This window comes from Chelonoidis abingdonii, chromosome 11 (assembly GCF_003597395.2).
Source record: "Chelonoidis abingdonii isolate Lonesome George chromosome 11, CheloAbing_2.0, whole genome shotgun sequence".
Classification (NCBI taxonomy): domain Eukaryota; kingdom Metazoa; phylum Chordata; order Testudines; family Testudinidae; genus Chelonoidis; species Chelonoidis abingdonii.
Window position 1 is genome coordinate 6,753,759 of NC_133779.1, and position 24,681 is coordinate 6,778,439.

The 24,681-nt window shown below is 45.5% G+C and overlaps 1 protein-coding gene across 3 annotated transcripts; it reads right to left on the reverse strand.

Annotated features, from left to right (window-relative positions):
* Nucleotides 1-4,652: 4,652 nt before the first annotated feature.
* LOC116835305 (uncharacterized) lies at nt 4,653-19,819 on the reverse strand. Of its 3 annotated transcripts, none has more exons than XM_075071432.1 (4): nt 18,878-19,819; nt 18,074-18,200; nt 10,240-10,353; nt 4,653-9,893 (listed from the first exon to the last, which is right to left on the reverse strand). In XM_075071432.1, exons 1-4 carry the CDS (start codon nt 18,995-18,997, stop codon nt 8,689-8,691), a joined length of 1,566 nt encoding a protein of 521 aa, XP_074927533.1. In that variant the 5' UTR covers nt 18,998-19,819; the 3' UTR covers nt 4,653-8,688. The 3 variants fall into 3 exon arrangements, with proteins under 3 accessions (XP_074927533.1, XP_074927534.1, XP_074927532.1); XM_075071431.1 differs by having other exon boundaries at nt 6,376-9,896; XM_075071433.1 differs by lacking the exon at nt 18,074-18,200 and having other exon boundaries at nt 18,878-18,969.
* Nucleotides 19,820-24,681: the final 4,862 nt, after the last annotated feature.

The window sequence follows — 24,681 nt, forward strand, 5'->3', positions numbered from 1 at the left end:
AATCTCCTCTTGTGCAGACTAAATAAGCCAAGTTCCCTTAGCCTCTCCTCGTAAGTCATGTGCCCCAGCCCCCTAATCATTTTCCACTGGACTCTCCAATTTGTCCACATCCTTCTTGTAGTGTGGGGCCTAAAACTGGACACAGTACTCCAGGTGTGGCCTCAGCAGTGTCAAATAGAGGGGAATAATCATTTTCCTTGATCTTCTGGCAATGTTCCTACTAATGCAGACCAATATGCCATTAGCTTTCTTGGCAACAAGGGCATACTGCTGACTGATACCCAGCTTCTTGTAATCCCCTGGTCCTTTTCTGCAGAACTGCTGCTTAGCCAGTCGGTCTCTAGCCTGTAGTGGTGCATGGGCTTCTTCCATCCTAAGTGCAGGACTCTGCACTTGTCCTTGTTGAACCTTATCAGATTTTTTTTTAGCCCAATGCTCCAATTTGCTTAGGTCACTCTGGACCCTATCCCTACCCTCCAGCATATCTACCTTTCCTCCCAGTTTAGTGTAATCTGCGAACTTGCTGAGGGTGCAATCCATCCCATCATCCAGATCATTAATGAAAATGTTGAACAAAACCAGCCCCAGGACAGACCCCTGGGGCACTCTGCTTGATACCGGCTGCCAACTAGACATCAAGCCGTTGATCACTACCCGTTGAGCCTGACAATCTAGCCAGCTTTATAGCCACCTTATAGACCATTTATCCAATCCATACTTCTTTAACTTGCTGGCAAGAGTACTGTGAGAGACCATATCAAAAGCTTTGCTAAAGTCAAGATATATCACATCCACCGTTTCCCCCATATCCACAGAGCCAGCTATCTCATCATAGAAGGCAATCAGGTTGCTCAGCCATGACTTGCCTTTCATGAATCCATATTGACTGTTCCTGATCATCTTCCTCTCCTCCAAGTGCTTCAAAATGGATCCATTGAGGCTCTGCTCCATGATTTTTCCAGGGACCAAGGTGAGGCTGTAGTTCCCCCCAGATTCTCCTTCATCCCTTTTTAAAAGATGGGCACTATATTTGCCTTTTTCCAATTGTCTGAGACCTCCCCTGGTCGCCACAAGTTTTCAAAGATAATGGCCAATGGCCCTGCAATCACATCAGCCAATTCCCTCAGCACCCTCGGATGCATTAGATCCAGCCCCATGGACTTGTGCATGTCCAGCTTTTCTACGTAGACCTTACCCTGTTCTTTCACCACTGAGGGCTGCTCACCTCCTCCCCATACTGTGCATCCCAGTGCAGCAGTTTGGGGGCTGACCTTGTCTGTGAAGACTGAAGCAAAAAAAGCATTGAGTGCTTCAGCTTTTTCCAGAGCTTTTTGGCCCTATAACAACTATGTGGGTGAACCCAGACAATCATTACACTATTGAATGAACTCATGCGGGAAAGCGATAAAAGACAAAAAAAACCCTATCACCTGTGGGTGAACAACACACGTCAGAGAGCACTAACTATCCTTAAGTCTGCATAGCAAAGGAAGACCCAGGGGTGGCCCATGCCAGCTGACTTGGGCTCATGGGGCTCATGCTGCAGGCACCCACTGGCAGCCAGCTCCCACCATCCCTCCCAGCATCTCCCACCTCCCAGTGGCTCTGCCGATCAACTCCACCTCCCTTCCAGCGCCTCCCGCCTGCTGCAATCAGCTGTTCCCCAGCTGAGCACAGGGGAAAAGCTGCTCCATCCTGCAAGCTGAAACGTGCCAGGGAGGATGCAGGACATGGATTACAGCAACAAATGCAGCAAGATCAACCCACTGTTATATATGCACCCCACATGGCTCATAAATCAAATGTGGTTTTTCTTGAGGCTTGCAAAATAAACAGCAACAGGATATTTTTACACTCTAGAGGACTCCTTTGCCTTCTTTTCACAGCCTGGCACACACCATGCTTACTTGGAGGCCCAGAAGACCCTTGGAGTGAAACTTGAATTGTGTAGTTTGTGTGACCCAAGATGGGCATGCAGATGGAAAAATGTATCTTCTGTAACAACACTCCATGAGAGCACTTCTTAGCCATTTGTTGGGACTGTCAGTGCCTCCCTACTGAAGATTTATTGAAACATCAGGTTTGTAGAAGAATGTGCAGAAAATAGATTTTTGTGTGCTTGATCCTTTTTTAGTGTATTCTTAGTAGGAGTCACGTAGCACACATAGCTCTGCAGCCACAAGACATGACACTTTCTCAGTCCTGCAGTGTACGTCAGAGAACTGTCAACGCATTAGTATGTGAACCAGTACTAAGTGGGATGATGTTTGGGAGAAAGCCCAGAACTTCTGTGAGCTGCATGATGTCCCTGTCACCCCAATACAAATGAAAAGTATGCTTATAAACGACTCATGAAAAAAACAGCTTTCCTTGACTGTTCAGTTGTTACAAGCACATAGGGTGACCAGACAGCAAATGTGAAAAATCGGGATGAGCGTGGGATGTAATAGGAGCCTATATAAGAAAAAGACCCAAAAATTGAGACTGTCCCAATAAAATTGGGACATCTGGTCACCCTACAAGCACACTCAGACAATAAGACCATCAGCCCAGGTGTAAAGGAGAGCACTAAAGAAAAACAGGGCCTACTGCTGTATTTTCCTGTTGGACACACTGTTGGATTAACGCAATTGCAGGCTTTCGTCCCAGTCCATGGAAATACCTGAAAGTGCAGATGCAGGGCTAACATGTGATCCAAAGGTGACATTGCTGGGCTGCTCCGGCAATATGCAAAGGCCCTTTCGATCAGTTCCACACTCACTCACGCAGAGCTGCAGTGGGTTCAGGGTAGGTTTGCCAGAGATCATGCTGGAGAGCCTGCAGGCAGCTGCTTCAACATTTTATCCAAATTTTTCAAAACTGTGGAAATTGGCCCTCACCTGCTGGCACAGCTGGAGGCGAGACGTCGTTTTCTGCCATGTGCTGGGTACGATCCACAGTGGGTCAAGACTGTCAGCTTTGTGGTTACTGCACACTCAGAGTGACCTTACCAGAGACATTAATCCTGAGCAGATCATTGACACCTATGGTGCCAAGTCCAGGTGCTGGAGTTTACTTCACTGATGTTTAAGGGACGATGGCAGCCAGTTTTATTTTTATTATTGTTAGTAGCAATATGTTATTTGCACTGGGCTGCTTTATGAACTACAATGAATGCTGCTGATTGGACAAATATAATGTCACTGTGTATCTGCATCTGAATGTTTCCAAATGAAGCAGTGCAGACACTGAATGTAAACTGGTGCAAGCTTGTGGAGAAATGTATTGTACTGTAGGAAAGCTTACCAGATATTTTAACCTCCCATGCTGTTTAAAAGTAGACTTACCTGTTAATAGTGCTGCTAAACCATACTGCCCAATAGAGTTTAACATGTAGTATAGTTGAGTGATTTCAGGACCTTTTGTACTACAAATTATTACACAATTCTTAAAAAGACACAGGTTTACAACATTTATTTTGTCCATAATCCTGATTTACAGCTTCACTAGAAACTGAGTAGTAAAGTGTGTGTGGGGTTGTGTGTATCTTCCTCCGATCCTTGCTACACACCACAGTGCTACTGCTGCTGTTCTCCCTAACCCGTGAGCTCGTGATTTCCTCCTCTCTCACACCACCACCATCTTCTGACTCTTCACTGATCAACTACTGCTAAGCAATTGTTGTTCTTTCTCTTGTTGTAGAGCCAGTTTGTGATGGCATTTTGTGGGATCCTGTTGGTCAAACAGTGGGTTTTGCACATTCACCCCCTTTTCTGTGCAACAGCTGATGAGCAGAGCTGCAGTGACTGTAACAGGATAAAACTACAGGGAGGAAAGCGGGGGTGCGGGTCGGGCTGCATTAGATATCTCAGGCTTTTGCTGGTCTGTTCTCCAGTGCTGGGGGGTTTGTCTTTTCCGCCACTTTCAATGATTTGAATGCACATTTTCAATGGAATCTGGGAATTTGGAGCCGCAGAGAAAGAGAGAATGTGTGTGGGAAAAGTGTGGGAGGGTTCGGAGAATAAACACATAGAAGTAGTGGTAAGAGATTTATTTCCAAATAGGGACTTGTCACTTGCTGCGGCAGTGATTCCTAAAATGTAATATCACATACTCGAGTGTAAGTAGGAAATAAATTTTAATGAGAAAGACTGAGACACAACTTTGTTTATTCTAGCATCCGTGAGTTCATTTTCTCCTTCTTTGGACTTTGTGCCACTTCACTGGTTATGGCATTTGCATGCCTCTGCACTTGTTCTTGACGTCTGAGTCCTATACCTGCCCCAGCTGTGGGACACCTCCTGCTGCTGTGCTGATGCTGGAGCAACTCAGCGAAGGGACACCAGAACGGGGGGGGGGCTGTGGGCCAGGGTCTCGTGATTTCTAAAAGAGGGAGGGCTTATGGAAAGCTTGTCTCGCTCACCAACAATAGTCCAATAAAAGACATTCCTCACCCACCTTACACAGTCACATAGAACTCACCCATTCCTGCTCTGTGCAGCGGGTGCGATGTTCCCTCCCTTCCAAGCTGCTGCACTGTGTGTGTGGCAGGCACTCAAGACAAGCAGTGCAAGTTTATGAATTGGTTCCCCACTTCATCAATGGAAAGTGGATACACACCAGCCTTTGTAAACCTCAGCAGATTTACCAAACACTTCAGGCAACCTCACTGGTAAAGATAAACAGTTAAACAAGTTTATTGACTACAAAAGAGAGATTTTAAGTGATTATAAGTAATAAGCAAAGAGTCTGAGTGATTACCAAAAGAAAAGAAAATAAGCACTCATTCTAAACTCTCAACCTTATTACACTGGGCAACATCTACATTAAAACAGTTTTTCTCACCTCACTGGATATTGCAGTTCATAGTACACAGATTTCACCCTTGAAACCTGGGCCAGTCTCCTCTGTTGGAGTCTTCAGTCTTCTAAGCATCCTTGTTGCTTGCAGCATAGGTGGGGCCAGGAGAAAGGCCAAGCATGTACCACTGTGTTCTGTTTTATACCCTTAGGCCCACGTGCTTGGACATGAGTCCAGGCACATCTGGTGGGCACTGCTGACTCATCAGGCAAGATTGCGCAATTCCCTTGGTGCGGCCTCGTGCATGTGAGTCATTGCACTGTAGCTCCCTTGCTGGATGATGGTGGTTTGACACCCGCCCAGTCACTGGTTAGCTCCCTGGTTACTGTCTTTTGGGGAGCTAGTATCTAGGTGCTTCCCAAACACACAGTATATTTTAGTGACAGTCATACAACACAATTCTCATAATGTTATATGCATTAATGATATCTTTAAATGGAACAGAGGGGTTCAGCAGATCATAACCTTTCCTACGATACCTCACTTGGCCTGCTTTATATGCAATATCACAGTTATATACAAATGATGAATATGGAGCTACAGGGCACTCCCCTGGGGTGTAGAATGGCCCATGTACAGACGGTGGTTACTGCTGGGATATTTTCGGGTGTGCAAGACACACCCTAAGTGTCTGTGTGTAACTGCAGCCTGCCAGCCACACTTGTGTTACACTCAGCCTTGGTTTTACTTCAGGGCATAACTCCAACACATGCCCATTCCCAGTTTCCCCCAAAATTGTATATCCTGTGCTGCCCAGCCCTCTCCTGCCGACAAAACAGTGGAGGTGCACACGCTACAATGCTACTTTTGCCGACAAAACAAAACCACTTAGATGAGAGAGACAGAGCTTTCTGCTGCAAAGTTAAAGTGACAAAGCATCAGTATAGATGCTGCAATTCATTATGTCACCATAACCGGCATCCCCCAGTATCCCAGAATGCCCGCTGTGACCACTCTGCTCACTGTTTTGAATTTGGCTGCCCTTCAGGCACGTGCCCCTCCCCTTCCAAACCTCTAGGAAGTTCTGACAGCTGAGCATGCTGCTCCATTCCGGCAGCAAAGAGCAAATCATTAACATGGAATCCTCCTGCTCTCCCCGCACTAGGAACGCAACGGCAGGTAGGCTGCTGCTGTGGGTGGGACTGCTCTGCTGTGCAGAGCGAGCGCGTGTGAGGCAGCCTACCTCAGGACTGGTTGCTTCTGGCTACTGTCTGAACTTAAAGAGCCAGAATGCCGACATACTCACTCTCCCTCAAGACACCCTCCGTCTTTGTTCCCCCCTACACACACACTCCCTGTCGCACACTCCTCTCCTCCCCGCCCCGCGCCACACTTCCATTGAAAAACAGCTGGTAATCTAGTAGGATGCCCATGGAACAATGGGATTGAGAAACCTGCATCATGTGACACTGTACCTGCTCCATAAGGCATTGCAAGCCCTTCTCAAAGCGGCCTGTGTCCTGTTGCACAGTGCACTGCTTTCTGTGTCAGTGCAAGACCTGCTAGTGTGGATGCGCTCTGCCAACACAAGAAGTATAGTGTAAACACACAACAGCAGTTTAATTAAAGCGGCATAATTTTGTTGACAAAAACTCTAGCGTAGAGAAGGCCTAAAATGCAGATTTTTTTTTGCTCTTTCCCCCTTTCCTGCCGCTTAGCAGGGAATGGTCCATCAGCTTTTTTTACACTTGGCTGAGGTGGCATTTCGTCTCTGAGGAACTGCTTTTGGCCATTCCTCAGATTTATCTGCCAAACGTACGTTTAGCCATGATTTCAGCTTGTTTATTACATTACATACAGTACTGCTATGTGTACTTTTCCATACTATTGATCAGCAAATTATGAATTTTTAAATGGTACCTGACAAGACATGCCTTATACAAAAATTACTGTAATAGTGTTCAGGGTGTGAACAAGTCTGTCACAAGACCCTGCATCACAGCTGCCTTGGGAAACACATATACGAGCCTTTTGCCTAGTTCCTAATCACTTACTGTGGAATTCTCTGCCCAGATCATCTGAGACAATATTGACCTAAACAACTGAACAACACTGTGACTGTATCCAGTTACTTCTGTTAGTTGCATGATTTGGGGCATGCTACTGTTCACCATTTCAGACTGGAGATTTAAAAACAGTTGGTGATATGTCCAGTAACTTGGAGTATTCTCTTCTGTTGACTGAACTGCACTTGAAGTTTCTCCATGTCATCATGGAGGGGAGCAGGGAAAAAGCAAAAATAAAGTAAGAAATGACTACTTGCTAAAACAGTCATTTTCTCAAAGTCCCCAATAAATCAGAGCCACAGTTTGACAAATCAAACTAATATCCCGTTTTGTGACCAAATGGCCCTCAAGAAAGAGGAAAAACCCACATCACTGAGAGATATAAGATACATCCAGTTTCATAAAACTAGAAATTCCAGAGCAGGTTAAATGTGTTGACTCAGAACCAAGACATGAGATTCTCTCATTGAATTCTCCTCTGATCCACTTAAAGCTGCTTCACTCATTAGTGCTGAGTTGTATTATTTATAAAACTTCTAGAATCATTGTAATGAAAAAAAAGGAAACAGGACAAAACAAAAACCTTGCTAACCTTCCCATCTGCAAACAATCCCATCTCCTTTGCTAATAGTTGGAAACTGAGATTTAAACTCCAAATGAGGGCACTGTGTTTGAGATCCAGTAAAATTCCCTTTCCAGGCCTCTGCCAATTTCATCTCAGGCCATAAATTACTAGGTTTTAAGATCAAAGAAAACAAAGTGTGATTCCCAAGCAGAGGACTGAGAACACTGAATCATATGACACATTGAGAGGCAGAGTTGTACAATGTGTAGAAGATAAATTCTATATGGCTCAGACAAGGAAATACTGCTGAACTAATTCTGAACATGAGAATGCTTCCAACTCACCACTTCACGTGTCACAGGAGCTGAAAAAACATATTTTCCTATCCCTAATCCTGCTCCTTCTCTTTGTTATATTTAAAATAAGAAAAATGATACAAAATACAGTGATTCAGCACAACCCAGTGCATTGTAAGAACAACTGGGAATGAGACAATTTGTCCCTAGTGAGGGAACCTGGCGACTAACAATCACTTTGCATGGGAGGAAAAGTATGAATATGATGATCCAAATTTGTTTAGACTAGAAGTGATGGAGGTTATGTCAGGTCTTGAGGAAATTTGCTAAATTTCCCTGGCCACTATATATGGGCTATTTCCTTTACTGTAAAAACACAACTATTCTTTCATCAGGATAGCTAACTTGAGCTAACTCACTCCATGGAATATCCTAGTGCAGTCAAGGCCCAGGTAGATTTAACTTCCATGTACCTAGTTGAAGTGACTCTCAGTTCCCCCACCTGGGGCTGATGGACATTCCTGTTGGAGGGACACACATTTCCATGACATAGGACAAAGGAGTTGGTGAAAAAGAAAAAATTGCGGGATTCACCCCAAGGAAGGGCGAGTGCAAAAGGGAAAAGCAGACAACTCAGCTGGGGGAGCTGAGAGACCACCATGACATAAATGCTGCCTTGAAGTTCATTACGTGGGAATTAGCAAAAGGAAAACAAATTTTTTTCTCAGCCCTAAACGAGGTTTATGGTATTTATCTCTCTTACAGCTTTTCTGATAATAAATAAGGACTGAACTCTGACAAAATTTCCCACACTCAGAATTCATAAGATCTCTCCTTTGTGGGTCCTTTGATATCCATTAAGGTGTGAGCCATGAGCGAAGGTTTTTCTGGACTCACAGCATTCCTAGGGGCGCTCTCCTTGATGAATTTTCTCATGTGTATTAAGGTTTGAGCGCTGAGTGAAGGTTTTCCTGCACACACATCATTCATAAGGGTTCTTTCTCGTGTGGATTCTCTGATGTGTAATAAGGGTTGAGCTCTGAGTGAAGGTTTTCCCGCACTCACGGCACTCGTAGGGTTTCTCTCCTGTATGGATTCTGTGGTGTATAATAAGGATTGAACTCCGAGTGAAGGTTTTCCCACACTCACGGCATTCATAGGGTTTCTCCCCTGTATGGATTCTCTGATGTGTAATAAGGTGGGAGATCTGAGTGAAGGTTTTCCCGCATTCACTGCATTTATACGGTTTCTCTTCTGTATGGATTCTCTGATGCGAACTAAGGTTTGAGCTCCATGCAAAGGTTTTCCCGCACTCCCAGCATTCATAGGGTTTCTCCCCTGTGTGGTTTTTCTGATGCTTGATAAGATTTGAGATCACAATGAAGGCTTTCCCGCACTCCCAGCATTCATAGGGTTTTTCCCCAGTATGGGTTCTCTGATGGCTAATAAGAGATGCCCTTTGAGTGAAGGTTTTCTTGCATTCACAACATTCATAGGGTTTCTCCCCTGTGTGGATCCTCTTATGTGTAATAAGGTTTGAGCGCTGAGTGAAGGTTTTCCCGCACTCACAGCATTCATAGGGTTTCTCCCTGGTATGGATTCTCTGATGTGCAGTGAGGGTTGAGCTAAGAGTGAAGGTTTTCCCGCATTCACAGCATTTATAGGGTTTGTCCCCAGTGTGGATTCTCTGATGTGCAATAAGGTTTGAGCTGCGCGTGAAGGTTTTCCCACACTCACAGCATTCATAGGGTTTCTCCCCTGTCTGGACTTTGTGATGTTTAATAAGGGTTGAGCTCTGAGCGAAGGTCTTCCCGCACTCACAGCATTCATAGGGTTGCTTTTGTGTATGGATTCTCTGACAGCTAATAAGGCGTGAGTGCCTACTGAACTTTTCCCCACACTCAGCGCATGTGTTACTTCTCTCTCCCATGGGGATTCTCTGCTGGTCTGTGGTTTCCTTGAGGCCTTTGTGAGTTCCCTGATAATTAACAGATTTACCAAATTTCTGCATTGGCTGGTTTCCCTCCCACTTCTCTGGAACGTGCTGTCTCTCACAGGCTTTTCCCTGCTCACAACTCCTGGTCACACTCCCTTTGCATCTTTGCCATAACGCCCCAGGTGGTTCCACTTGCTCACCCTCTTCCTGCTGAGGATTCTGCTTCATGGTCTCACTCATCATCCCAACACCTGCTGGGACAGAGAAAGAAAAGCCTCAGAAACAGGAATGGAATAAGGGAGAACAAACCAAAAGAGCAGCTGCAGATGAAAAAAAAATCCCCGAAGAGGAGAGAAGAGGGGATCAATTTTGCATCCAGTTTGCATCCAAACACTCAGGGAGAAGCAAGTTCAGGGAAGGAACTACTGCCAGGAGTTAGTCAGGATGGGCAGGAAACCATGAGCAATATCTGCCCTGAGAATATGACCCCTGGTGGGGACAATCCTAAACTCGGAGAGCTCACAAGGTCTTTGTTGGGAATCTCAGCTGTTTCCTTCAGGTACTCACAGTTTTTGAGTTGGTTTAATGATTGCTCACCTGTGCAGATGCCTCTCAGGATCTCTCTTTCCTCTGAGCCCTGGAGATCTGAGGCCCACGACTCTTCCCCTCGTTCCAGTTGGGAGATGACATCAGGTGTGGAAACCGGAAACCCTGCCCAGGGGAAAGATGATAAGTGAGATCAGGTGAATTCATAGGACATTTGTCACCCACACAGTAAGTTCTGTTATTTTAATTCCAGATCATATGAAATGAGTAAAATCCTGGGGACTCAAAGATGCAGGACACTCTTCTTATGAGGAATTTAACCATGCCCATGTCTACTGGGAAGACACCCAGCCAGACACTCATGATCAAAGGGGCTTCTAAAACCCAGAGCAAGTACCTCCATGTCCCAGAAAGGGAAGACTCCATCCAGAGGGGAAGTCCCCCTGGAACACTGGCCTGCACAGAAAGCTGCAAGCAACGACTTTCTTTCCAGACCAAAAGATCAGAGTGGGGGATGTTGAAATGCCCATAGTGATCCTGGGAGATCCAGCGTACCCCTTACTCCCATGGCTCATGAAGCCTTACACAGGAAATCTGGACAGCAGCCAAGGACCACTTCAACAATAGGCTTAATAGGTGCAGAATGACCGTGGAATGTGCCTTGTGCAGATTAAAAGCACACTGGCAATGCTTTTATGGCAGGTAGGAGCTAAGTGAGGAAAACATTCCCACGGTCTTAGCCTAAGTTCCACGTAAGTTGTTTGGCCATGCAGCAGCCTATTTAGCATCGCACAGGCGCTTGGGGAACCCACCTGGGGACCTGTTGTGGTTGCGGCAGGGGCACCCTTTTCCCCACCCCCAACCTGCCCTGGGAGGGGCGCCCCTGCCCTGGCCTCAACTCACCCTGCTGAACAGTCCCAGTCTTCTTCATCTCTTCTCATATGGAAATGGTTCCATACCCCTAATTTTTTTTGGCCTCTGCACCTTTTCCAATTCTAACGATCTCTTCTGAGATGGGGTGACGAAAACCACAGACAGTATTTAAGGTGTAGCATACCATGGATTTATATAGTGGCATGATGATATTTTTTGTTTTATTACCATTGGTTCTCTAATGGTTCCTAACATTTCGATGGCTTTTTTGACTGCTCCTGTACACTGGCTGGATGTTTTCACAGAACTATCCACGACGACTCCAGAAGGACTTTCTTGAGTGGTAACAGCTAATTTAGACCCCATCATTTTGTATCTATAGTTAGAATTACGTTTTCTAATGTGCATCACTTTGGATTTATCAACACTGAATTTCATCTGCCCTTTTGCTGTCCATTTTGTGAGAATCTTTTGTAACTCTTCTCAATCTGCTTTGGACTTAATGATCTTCAGTAATTTTGCATCAGAGAATCATAGAATATCAGGGCTGGAAGGGACCTCAGGAGGTCAACTAATCCAACCCCCTGCTCAAAGCAGGACCAACCCCAACTAAACCATCCCAGCCAGGGCTTTGTCAAGCCTGACCTTAAAAACTTCTAAGGATGGAGATTCCACCACCTCCCTAGGTAACCCATTCCAGTGCTTCACCACCCTCCTAGTGAAATGTGTTCCTAATATCCCACTAGACCTCCACCCACTGAACTTCAGTCCATTACTCCTTTTCATGCGTTAACACTGGAGCTCGTCAACCAACCTCTTTGACACGCTTTCAGGTAGTGAAAAGCGCTTACTCCTCTATCTCTCTCTGCAGACTAACAATGCCCAGTTCCTCAGCCTTTCCTCATAAGTCATGTGCCCAGCCCCTAATCATTGTTGCACCGCGGACTCTCCCAATTTCCACATCCTCTTGTAGGTGGGCCCAAAATGGACACAGTACTCCGAGAGGCCTACCAGTCGAATAGAGGAAATGATCACATCCCTCGATCTGCTGCATGCCCCTCTTCCACAGCAAAGACATTAGCCTCTTGGCAACAGGGTACACTGTTACTCTAATCAGCTCCTTGTCCACTGTAATCCCGGTCTTTTCTGCAGACTGCCTCCTAGTCATTCGTCCCTAGCTGTACAGTGAGGATTTTTCATCCGAAGGGGCGGACTCTGCACTTGTCCTTGCTGAACCTCATCAGGTTTCTTTTGGCCCAGTCCTCTAATTTGTCTAGGTCCCTCTGTATCCTATCCCTACCCTCCAGCTTATCTACCACTCCTCTCAGTTTAGTGTCATCTGCAAACTTGCTGAGAGTGCAGTCCACGCCATCCTCCAGATCATGTGCAACCTTTGCCAACTCCCTATTTCCAGTTCATCTGTGAATATGTTGAACAGTACAGATGCCGGGGGACCTGACCATTTACCTCTCTACTGTGAAAATTGACCTTTTATTCCTACCCTTTGTTTCTTGTCTTTTAACCAGTTACTGATCCATAAGAGGGGCTTCCCTCTTAAGTAAGCTGTCATGGGATAAGAGCCTTTGGTGAAGGAACTTGTCAAAGTACAGTAGAACTTCAGTTATGGACACCTCAGGAGTGGAGATTATCCATAACTCTGAAATGTTCTGCAACTCTGAAGAGGAGGTTATGGCAAACTGTTTGGCCCATGGGACACATCTAGGTATGGAAATTATATGGTGGGTCATGAATGCTGAAGACATTGGAGGTTGAGTTGCATGAGGGGTGAGGGCTCTGGCTGGGAGTGCAGGCTCTGCGGTGGGGCCAGAAATGGGGTATCAGGGAGCTCTGGGTTGGGGCAGAGAGTTGGGGTTGGGGGGGAGGGATCTGGCTGGGGATGAGGGATTAGGGGTGCTCCAGGCTGGGACCAAGGGGTTTGGAGGGCAGGAGGGGGATCAGGGCTGGGGCAGAGGGTGGGGGCACCGGAGAGGGTCAGGGGTGCTGGCCCAAGCTGGTGCTTACCTCAAGCAGCTCCTCTAAGCAGCGGCATGTCCATCCCTCCAGCTCCTACGTGGAGGTGCGGCCAGGCAGCTCTGCACGCTGCCTGGTCCACAGGTGCCACCCCCGCAGCTCCCTTTGGCTGCAGTTCCTGGCCAATGGGGGTGGCACTTGGGGCAGAGGCAGCATGCGGACCCCCTTGGCTGCCCCTACGTGTTGGAGCTGGAGGGGGGACATGCCGCTACTTCCAGGAGCCATGCAGAGCCACGCCACACATGGAGCAGGGCAAGCCCCTGACCCGACTCCCTGGCTGGAGCAAAACAAACCCCAGACCCTGCTCGTTGGGGGGAGTTCAAGGGCCAAATTAAAACATCTGAAGGGCTGGCTGCGGCCTCCGGGCTGTAGTTTGCCCACCCCTGGGTGATGGACCTCAGTCACACAGGGGATTGAGGTTGCAGCTGCGGAGGGGCGGGGCCTTCTGATCCTTGGGGCACCAGAGCTCTGGGCTTCTGCCCTGCGGGAGCAACAGGGCTCAGCGCTTGAGAGCCGGAGGGAGCACTAAGGCTTGCAGCTCCATTCCCAGCTTCACCATGACTCCACTCCCAGCTTCAGTGGGGGGATGGGGTGCTCCGGCTCAAGGCTTTAGCTATGGGGGGGGGAATGCTGGGGCTGAAACTGGTACTCCCCTCAAATCTAAAGCCCCAAGGCTCAGGGCTTCTCACAAGGCTGAAGCTGGGAGCAGAGCCACAAGGCTGAACCCCCAAGCCCCAACTCTCCCTCCTGGTCTAAAGCCTTGAGCCCTGGTGCTCCTGAGGGTCAGAAGCCCTGAGCCCTCCCCCTCTCCGGGACCCTGACACCCCTCTCGCTCTCCCTCCTCCCACTGCCGCCCCTTGTCTGCACTGCTGCCTGACTGAGGACTTCCGGTTCCACAGGATGTCTGGTTGACCAGTAAGTCTGGAATTCTGTTGTTCATATCTTTGAGGTTCTACTGTATCCACTGGATCTCTCCTGTCCGCATGTATGTTGACTCCCTCAGAGAATTCTAATAGATGAGGCATCATTTCTCTTTACAAAATCCAAATTGACTCTTGCCCAACAAATTGTGTTTATTTATGTGTCTGACAATTCTGTTCTTTACTGTAGTTTTCAGCCGATTTGCCTGGTACTGAAGTTAGCCTTCCCAGCCTCAAACTGCCAGGATCCCCTTGGGACCCTTTTTAAAAAATTGGTATTACATTAGCTATCCCCAGTCTGGTACAGAGGCCGACTGTAAGTGTTAGGTTACATATGACAGCCAGTAGTTCTGCACTTTCATGTATGAGTTCCGTCAGTACTATTGGGTGAATACCATCTAGTCCTGGTGAAAATTTCAACCTGAATAAATCAATTTGTTCTAAAACCTCCTGTATCAACATCCTCTGCGGTGAAGACTGATCCAAAGGATTCATTTAGCGTCTCTGCAATGGCTTTGGCTTCCTCGTGTGCTTGTTTAGCACGTCAATGACTGAGCAGCCCCACTGATTGTCAGGCTTCCTGCTTCTGATGTACTTCCCACAAAAAATTGGTGTTAATTTTAGTGACTTTTTGTAGTTGCTCCTCAAATTACTTTTTTTGGCCTGCCTAATTATACTTTCACACTTGACTTGCCAGAATTTATGCTCCTTTTATTTTTCTCAGTAGGGTTTCACTTCCAATGTTTAAAGGATGCTTTTTTTTTTTTTTTTTACCCCTCTAACTGACTTATTTAGGCCTGGGCTACACTAGCAGGGGGGTTCAAACTAAGATACTTTGACTTCAGCTATGCAAATAGCATAGCTGAAGTTGTGTATCTTAGTTCAATTTACTTGGCCGTCCTCACAGCAGCGAGTCAACTGCCACGGCTCCCCCATCGACTACACTTACTCCTCCTGCCAAGGTGGAGTACGGGCATTGATTCAGGGATCGATTTATCATGTTCAGATGATCCCTGATAAATCGATCCCCAATACATCGAACACTATGCGCCAATCTGGCAGGTAGTACAGATGTACCCTTACCCTTTAGCCATGGTGGTATTTTCTTAGTCCTCTTACTTTTCTTTTTGTCCCCATTTGGGGGTACACATTTATTTTGAGCCTCCATTATGGTATTTTAAAAATGTTTCCACGTAACTAACTTTCTCACTTTTTGTGTAGTTTCTCTTTCTGAAGTTAAATGCTATTGTGGTGGAGTTGTTGGTACTTTCTCCCCTCGCAATGATGTTGCACTTAATTACATTATGCTCTCTATTACCAAGTGGTTCACTTCTTGGACCAGATCCTGTCTGTCACTTAGCACTAAATCAAGAATTCCCTCTCCTCTTGTGGGTTCCAGGACTAGGTGCTCAAATAAGCAGCCATTAATGGTTTCTAAAAACTTAACCTCCGCATCCAGCCTGAGGTGACATCTACACAGTAAATATGGGGATAGTTGAAAATTATTACTACTGAGTTTGCTATTTTAATAGCCTCTCTGATATCACTAAAAGCAGCAGAGAATCCTGTGGCACCTTATAGACTAACAGACGTTTTGGAGCGTGAGCTTTCGTGGGTGAATACCCACTTCGTCAGACGCAGGCGTCTGCATCTGACGAAGTGGGTATTCACCCACGAAAGCGTCTGCGTCTGACGAAGTGGGTATTCACCCACGAAAGTTCACGCTCCAAAACGTCTGTTAGTCTATAAGGTGCCACAGGATTCTCTGCTGCTTTTACAGATCCAGACTAACACGGCTACCCCTCTGATATCTGATATCACTGAGCATTTCATAGTCACCATCACCATCCTGATCAGGTGCTCAAATAGCATATTCCTACTGCTATACTCTCTTTATTCAAGCATGAATTTCTATCAGTAGAGATTCTATGGCATAATTTGATTCACTTAAAATGTTTTCTATATTTGACTCCGTTTCTTTCACAGAGTTACTCCTGGGGGAATTCTGTGTCATTGTGCATATCCAGAATTCATGTCCCCTGCAGATTTCTTTGCTTCCCAGCAGAAAAACAACTTCTGACAGGGAAGCTGCAAGAGTGGTCACACACCCCTCACAGCAATGCCGGCAGGTTGGTTCGGGTGCCCAGAGCAGCCCGTACAGACATAAATCACCACCAGGGATGGGGAGGGGAGGGGCTGAGCAGTCATGCATGTGAGAAAGACACTCTGTCCCTCTTGCTTGCCATTGTGGCATGCTTGGCATAGAGGGGCAGGGCTTTGAGGTATTTCTGAGGAGTTAAGAATGGGGCAGGCTCTGTCCCCTCAGGTGGAGCAGAATGTAGCAGCCTGCCTGCTTTGTGAATTGTTCCTATTGTCTTTGTGAATTCCCCTAGGAGCATAAAATAGGTATAAAATTTTAAGGTGCCTTTACAGTGCCAGAGTGGTGTAAAGGACAGTATGGCTTTATAAATCCTTCTGGTGCTTTAGTGATTAGAACGGGGCTAAATTTTTGGACTGAAAAAATGTGCTGTATGAACTGTTTGCCACTGATGTTTCTGGAGATGGTCAGTAGCCAATACAAATTGTGAGGCTGATTCCCCAGCCCTCATTTGCTCTTCACTTATCAATGATGTAACACTGAGCAGATTAGCCAACAAATGTATGCAGCCATAACTAGAAATAGAGTCAAATCTAGCTACATTACTATTTCCTCCAATGCTCCCCACTCCCACTCTCAATCCATTTTAATGTAGTTTAAATTACCTAAATAACTGAAACCAGCGTGATTACATTGCATTGTTTTGAAAAATAAAATATGCAGAATTTTGCCATGTGCACAGAATTTTAATTTTTTGGGCACAGAATTCCCCCAGAAGTAACATAGTGTCTCTCTGCCACCAGCACAACCTACCCTGTCATTCCTATATAGTTTGTTTCTTGGTATTACCATGTCCCATTTATTATAATTTCACCAAGCTTCTGTGATGCCTATCATATCAATATCCTCATTCAGGATTAATTTGAAGAGCAACAAGCAAAAGTCACAAACTAACACCAATTGTTTTGTTTTAAAGTACATCAGAAGCAGGAACCCTGACAATCAATGGGGCCACCAGGTGACAGAGGTGCTAAACAAGCACTCAAGTTCACCCATTTTATGGAACAGTTGGAGCAGCTTGGCAGAGCTGTGATTCTGATGTGAAGAGAGGTGCATGTGAAACTTGAAGGAACAAGTATTCCTCAATTCAGTGGGGAGTGCTGTAGGTAGGTCAATAAAGGTGCACAAGGGTATGTTCTTGTCATGACAATTGTCAGCAGTCTGGTAGCATACATGCAAGTGATCTCCATAAGACAGGGGTCCCCAACGCAGTGCACACGGGCACCATGGCGCCCGCTGGGGCATCCATGTGCATCCGCCTACCGGCTGCCAGACAAGCAGCCATCAAAATGCTGCCAAGAAGCGGCAATGTCAAGAAGCGCTACCGCCGAAATCTTGCTGAATTTCGGTGGCATTTCGGCGGTGATGCCTCTTGATGACGCTCCTTCACAACGGCATTTCGGTGGTGACATCTCTTGATGTTGCCACTTCACGGAGGCATTTTGGCGGCTGCTTGTCCGGCGGCCATGGTCCTCAGTGGCTAGTTGTCCGGTGCCTGCCCCACAGAAAAGGTTGGGGACCACTGCCATGAGGGGTAAGCGACTCAGAAGGAATCCCCAGTGCAATGACAAAGGGGTGGTAACACTATGAAAGTCTGAGGTGGATTGTGTGCAGTAGACTAAGTGTTGGAGTGCAGGCTAGGGGTATGTAGCTTTTGTTTTCTACACTGGACCAAACTACAAGTTTTCCCTTAGCAAAGAGAAAGTGTTGGACTTTATGCTATACTGCTTCTGTGTTCTGTTCCCAGAGAGCTCTGTAGTGGGGAGGATAAAGTGCTAGTATGTGTCACAGGGCTGTCAAGATGTAGCTGAAACAGGGCACAGTTGAGGTTGCACTGTGGGATGCTGTAAACCTTAATTCCTCATTTTCCCCTTCTAATAACCAAGAGGATGGGAATCCTTACCCAGAGAGGTCACATTCTCATAGTTCTCCTGCATAACGTCTCTGTAGAGGGCTCTCTGAGCAGGGTCCAGCAGAGCCCACTCTTCCTTGGTAAAATACACAGCCACCTCCTCGAAGGTCACTGGTCCCTAAAAGAGCAAGAACCTGCTACTCAGTACCTGCTGCCTAGTGACATCACTATTGACAGGCGAGGAGGTCCAATCACATGAAAGCTCTGGGAGGCAGGAAGTGAGCATCATCAGAGCAGCCAGGAAGCATCAGGGTGAGGGGAGAAAGAGAGAACCCTTCAAGCAGAGAGAAGAGGCAGTGGTCTCCTCATTCTCACTGCTCACTTAACTAGCCAGAAGCTGATACAGGAGATGGAGCCCCCAGCAGGGCCCAGGGACAATTTCCTGGTGGGAATCCCAACACCCTCCCCATTATCAGCAGCTGGAGGGGAGGGGGTTGATGAATCTTCACAGGGGTGCCCCTTCATATCTCACAGCAGCGTCTGGCTCATAGGTTCAGACTACAGCATGTGGAGGCTGATACGTTTTCCCAGCCCAGTTCACAGGGATTGTTTCCTGTTTGACAAATTAGGGAATTTCCACCCACAAACCCCAGGGTTCTGCTGATCATATCTATGCCTCACAGTTAACAAATTGCAGTAAGTTTGTCACACTCTGTCTCCCCCTCCTCTTCTCCACCTTGTGTATTTCCCTGACACCTCCCACGTCCAGATCAACCCCCTAGAAGTGCCCACTTCCAATGTATTTATTGCCCTTCTCCCTCCAACAGGAACCCACCAGCCTCTGATAATCCCTACCTCAACTGGCTCCACTGCAGTCATTTCCCTTCCTTGGTCCCTGGAAGGATGGAATGATCTGGAGCAAAACATGAATGTTACGCTGCAGCCTGTTATGGGAAAAAGGGTGATAGGAGACATGTCAGAACAGGAAATAATTTCACATCACAATGCCCCCAAACTCTTTCCCTGCACACTGATGTCCTAGACCCAGGCAAATAACAGAAAAATTCAAAAGACAGTTAGTAATGCGGGGCCAGGGAAGCATGTGTTAGAAAAATAATTCAACCATACACAAAGCATCCAATAAGTTCTTGCAATGTACTGAGGACAACTGTTTCTTTCAGAAGATGAAAGCAGTAAGTAGAGGATGGCCATTTAACACCTGATTCTGACTAACAAGAAGGAATTAGTTAGGAAACAGAAGGTGGAAAGCAATATGGGCAAACGTGATCATGACGTGATAAATTTCATGATACTAGGCGTAACAAAAATTCTAGGAGTAGCAAAATAAAGACAGACTTCAAAAAGGCAGACTTCAACACACCTGGAAAATAGTAGGTGAGGTCCCATGGGAATAAAATCTGGGGTGAAAATTAGAGTCTAGGACACCTGGCAGTTTCTCTGAGACAATATTAAAGGAGCAATGGCAAATTATCACAATGTGAAGGAAAGACAGAGCCATATTGCCTGCTTACTATTCTTTCTATCAGGAGCTCTTTAATGACCAGAAAATAAGAAGGAATCCTAAACAAGCGAATTCACAGATAAATCGCTATGGATGAGTACAAAAGAATAGCACAAGCATGTGGAGACAAAATCAGAAAGATTATGTCACAAAATGAGTTACGCCAAGCAACTGACATAAGACAATAAGCTAAGGGTTCTATAAGTATTGGGGCTGTCAACAGATTAAAAAAATTAATCGCAACAAAAAAATTCCACTCAGCACACAGCTGCTGCCAAAAAAAAAAAAAAAAAGCTAACGTTAGGATTCATAAGCACCAGGATGGAGAATAACACCAAACATTTGTATATAAATCAAGGGGACAACCTCCAGTATACTGGGACCACCATGGCTACTACAGCAATGCACAAAGGAGATCTATATTAATCTCCAAGAACTGTGGAGGAAATGAGCAAAAAAGAAATATTTGATAATATGCTAGAAAACAATGAAGATCTAAAGGGATTTTATATCAAATATTAAATATGTGAGAACATTGGGACAATTTGACAGCACTGTATACAGAAGTTCAATAAACCAGGAGTTCTCAAACTGGGGAATCAGGACTCCTCAGGGGGTTGCGAGGTTATTACATGGGGGGGACCACAAGCAGCCAGCCACCCCCCTAAACCCTGCTTTGCCTGCAGCATTTATAATGGTGTTAAATATACAAAAAAGTGTTTTTAATTTACAAGAGGGGTCAAAGTCCAAGGCTTGCTGTGTAGAAAGGGGTCACCAGGAAAAAAGTTCGAGAGACACTGCAATAAACAGACAGTTTATTTTTCCACCACAGCCAGTCACATGGACAGCAGGGAGCCCTTTGGGGAGTTGCTTCAAACTCAAGAGGCTACCTGAGGGTGATAGGAGCAGGAAAACTTCCTGGCAATGAGGGGGGGCACAGCAAGGGTGACTAGCAGCTGGGAAGAGCAGGCAGTATCTGGGGCTGCCTGACCTGCAGCTTCCACTTCTTCTAACCTTCTTTTTTGTGTTTAAGATCGGCAAGGAGTTGCCTGTTAAAACTGCCCACATCGGAGGGGATTTTAAATTGACATTGCAAAAATTAAAAAGAAAATGGGGTAAAATCTGAGGCGGAGACTAGAGACACGGTCAGTGATTGGAAAGGGGAGACACCTGCCTGGGCGTCACACCCGCCAGAGACAAGCAGGGACAATTGTAGCCCCTGTTGGAGACACGTGGCCAAATCAAAGGGAGGGGGGTTCATTAGCCCCTGTCACCAGCCCGGCAGCGCCGTGGTGAGGGGGTCCAGGCTGCAGGGATGGTCCAACCCCCCCATCTCCAGCACGTCCCGCCTGACGACCCCCGCCCCCTCTGTCCCCGCCGCGCGCCCCGCATTGCTGCCCCAGCCCGGCGCGCCCCATGCTGCAACCCGCAGCGCCGCGCCCCTGCCCGCCCCAGCTCCGCGCCGGCACCTGGTGCCTGCGAAAAACAGGCCTTCCAAAACTTTTCTTCCTACTACTTCAGACTTCACTTAGCATGCCATAGTATATGGCATAAGAAATAATGCCATTCCAAGTCAATTAACAAGGCATGGAATCCATAGGTTAATTGCTACCCATTTTCAGATTGTTTTGCGCCAGCTTAGTTGGGGAGGGGGGAAAGGAAGGGGTGAGAAATCATGCCTGCCTGGAACAACTCTATCTTGTCTTTGGTCAGAGAGAATTTTGTTTTGCTTTTTTTCTTTTTAGTTTCAGTTAATTGAAAGATTTTCAGCCATAGAATTTTGGATAGAAAGATCAGAGTTATCATAAATGCCCTTATCCAAATAGCTTAGTTCCAGAGCAGCGGTGCTTGTTTTAAATAAGGTGTCGATAACTCCATTATTCCCCAAAGGAGAAGTGGGAAACTCCGTTTGCCACATTTACCCCTTGACTACTACTTACTGGTTCAAGAAAGCTTAGCATCCCAAAGGACAACAGTGGCTTGTATGCCAACAGGCCACATAGCTCAGTTGCAAAGACATTTAGAAGTTAAGGAATCTCAAATTAGGTTCCTAATCCATATTTCAGGCACCTAGAGTACCCTTGATTTTTAGAAATCTGAGCACTCAGCAGTTCCTGTTGGCCTTTGCTGCTTCTGGGATTCAGCTGCACATCTTGTCTCAACAAATTCAACTTATGTGGTTTTGCCAGCAGTTGCTTGCCACCACTTCTGGGTCCTTAAGTCTACTTTCAAGAAATATTAGGCATATGCCACACAACACTGCAAATTCCCTATACCCAGATCCAGACATCCTAAGCAGACCCCCACAGAGAGTTGTGTCGCAGAGCATACAGATGCCAAGTTATATGTTCAAAGCAAGATGAGAAAAGGTTAGGAATCTAGAGAGCCTGTAGAAGAGATTTGACTTCCTCCTCAGGTGTGCATGCTAATTAGACTATGAACAACCTATTCCATGGCTTATCAAAGAAATAGTTAAGAAGCAGCCATCTTATGAACTTGTGGTGGACTATAATTACTTAACATTTTGAATACAAACAAAGGCTTTTTTGAAAATAGGAAACTATTTCTTAATATTGTTATATTTATAATCTAAACAATAATCAAGGAGAACTTCATTAGACTATGTAGTTTGAAAATGAAATATAGCAAAAAAATCAAATAAACTCACTTAAGGTTCCAGACATCTTGTTGGTCAACCCTTTGGATCCTTACCTATCTACACATGCCTTCTGGAACTTCTAAATCTCAGAATCAAAATTCCATTCCAGCTGAGCAGATTGCTGGAAGCCTTTTAGCTGTTAGAAGACCACCTTGCTGCACATGTGAATTTCAATCTCTTGACTTATCATTTGATGATGGAGTCGAGAGGAGGGTTTGGAACCTCTTGGGAAAGGAGAAGCCCATACAGGAGGGATGGGCTCCACCTAAACCAAATGAAATGCATAAACCCTGGCAAGTCAAACGTAAAAGAAAAATTAGGCAGGCCAAAGGAAGTATTTGCATAGCAACTAGGAAAAGTTGCTAAAACTTACACTTTTTTTTTTTTTTTTAAAGTACATCAGAAGCCTGACAATCAGTGAAGCTACTTGGATATAGACATGCTAAACAAGCACACAAGGAAGCCAAGGCCATTGCAGAGAAGTTAAATGAATCCTTTGCATCAGTCTTCGCTGCAGACAATATGAGGGACTTTCCTACACTCGAGCCACAGTTTTTAGGTGATGAATCTGAGGAAATGTCTGAGACTGAGATGTTGATAGAGGAGGTTTTGGAACAAATTGGTAATTTCAATATTAATAAGTTACCAGGACTAGAGGATATTCACCCAATAGTACTGAAGAAATTCATAAACAAACAGGTGCAGAACTACAGACTGTAATATGTAACCTACAACTTCAATTGGCCTCTATATCAGATGACAGGATAACTCATATAAAACCAATTTTTTGAAAAGGCTACAGAGGTGATCCAGCAATTCAAGACCAGTAAGCCTAATTTTAGTACCAGTCACCCTGGCTGAAGCTATAGTAAAGAACAGAATTATCAGTCACATAGATGAGCATGATTTGTTGGGGAGGAGTCAACATGGCTTTTGTAAAGAGTAATCACGCCTCACCAATCTATTAGAATTTTCTGAGCGGGGGGATCAACAAACAAATAGACAAGGCTGATCCAGTAGATATTGTATACCTGGAATTTCAGAAAGCCTTTGACAAGGTCCCTCACCAAAAACTCTTAAACAAAGTAAGCAGTCCTGGGATAAAAGGGAAGGTCGTCTCACAGATCAGTAACTGGTTAAAAGATAGGAAACAAAGGGTAGAAAACTAAATGGCCAGTTTTCAGGGTGGAGACAGGTAAACAGTGGGGTTCCCAGGGGATCTGTACTGGAACTACTGTTCAACATATTCATGAATTAACTGGAAAAATATTTGCACTGTAAAAAAAAAAAGATGAAAATTCAAAGCATGAAGGGGCATATGAATATTTAGCATATCTAGCACATAAATACCTTGCAACGCCAGCTACAATAGTGCTGTGTGAATGCCTAGTATCACTTTCAAGTGACATTAGAAGCAAGAGGAAGACCAAGGACAGGGTAGGCCCACTGCTCAGTGAGGAGGGAGAAACAGTAACAGGAAACTTGGAAATGGCAGAAATGCTTAATGACTACTTTGTTTCGGTCTTCACTGAGAAGTCTGAAGGAATGTCTAACATAGTGAATGTTTATGGGAAGGGGGTAGGTTTAGAAGATAAAATTAAAAAAGAGCAATTTTAAAAAATCCTAGAAAAAGTTAGATCCCTGCATAGTCACCAGGGCCTGATGAAATGCATCTTAGAATACTCAAGGAAGTTATGAGGAAGGTATCTAGCCTCTAGCTATTGATTCTGGAAAGTCATGGAGAACGAGGAGATTCCAGAAAGACTGGAAAAGGGAAATAGTGCCCATCTATAAAAGGGAAATAAAACAACCAGGAAAGCTACAGCCCAGTTAGTTTTAATAACTTCCCTTCAGGAAGATAAATGGAGCAAGTAATTAAAGAAACTTGCAACACACTGGAAGGTGTAAGGGTGATCGGGAATAGCGAGCAATGATTTGTAAGAACAATCGTTGTCAAACGCAATCTGATAGCTTTCTTGTAGGATAACAGCTATGGATAAGGGAGAAGCGATGGATGTGGTATACCTAGACTTTAGTAAGGCATTTGAAATACGGTCTCCGCATGATATCTTATCGTAAACTATAGGCAAATACAATGTAGAGGGGGCACTATAGAGGTGGGTGCATTACTGGCAGGATACACTGTACTCAGAGAGTGGTTATAATGGCTCCATCCTGCTGGAAAGGTATAAAGAAGTGCGGTTCCGCAGGTACTGTTTGGGACCACGCTCTGTTCAATATCTTCATAACGACATAGAACGTTGGCATAAGAAAGTACGCTTAATTTGCAAAGATGACACCAAACACTGGGAGGGATGCCAACTGCTTGGAGGACAGGGTCAAAATTCAAGAAGACTGGACAAATTGGAACGGTCTGAGGTAAACGCGGATGAAGTTCAATAAAGACAAATGCAAAGTGCTCACCTTAGGAAGGAAAAATCAGTTTCACACATACAGAATGGGCAGAGAACTGTCTGG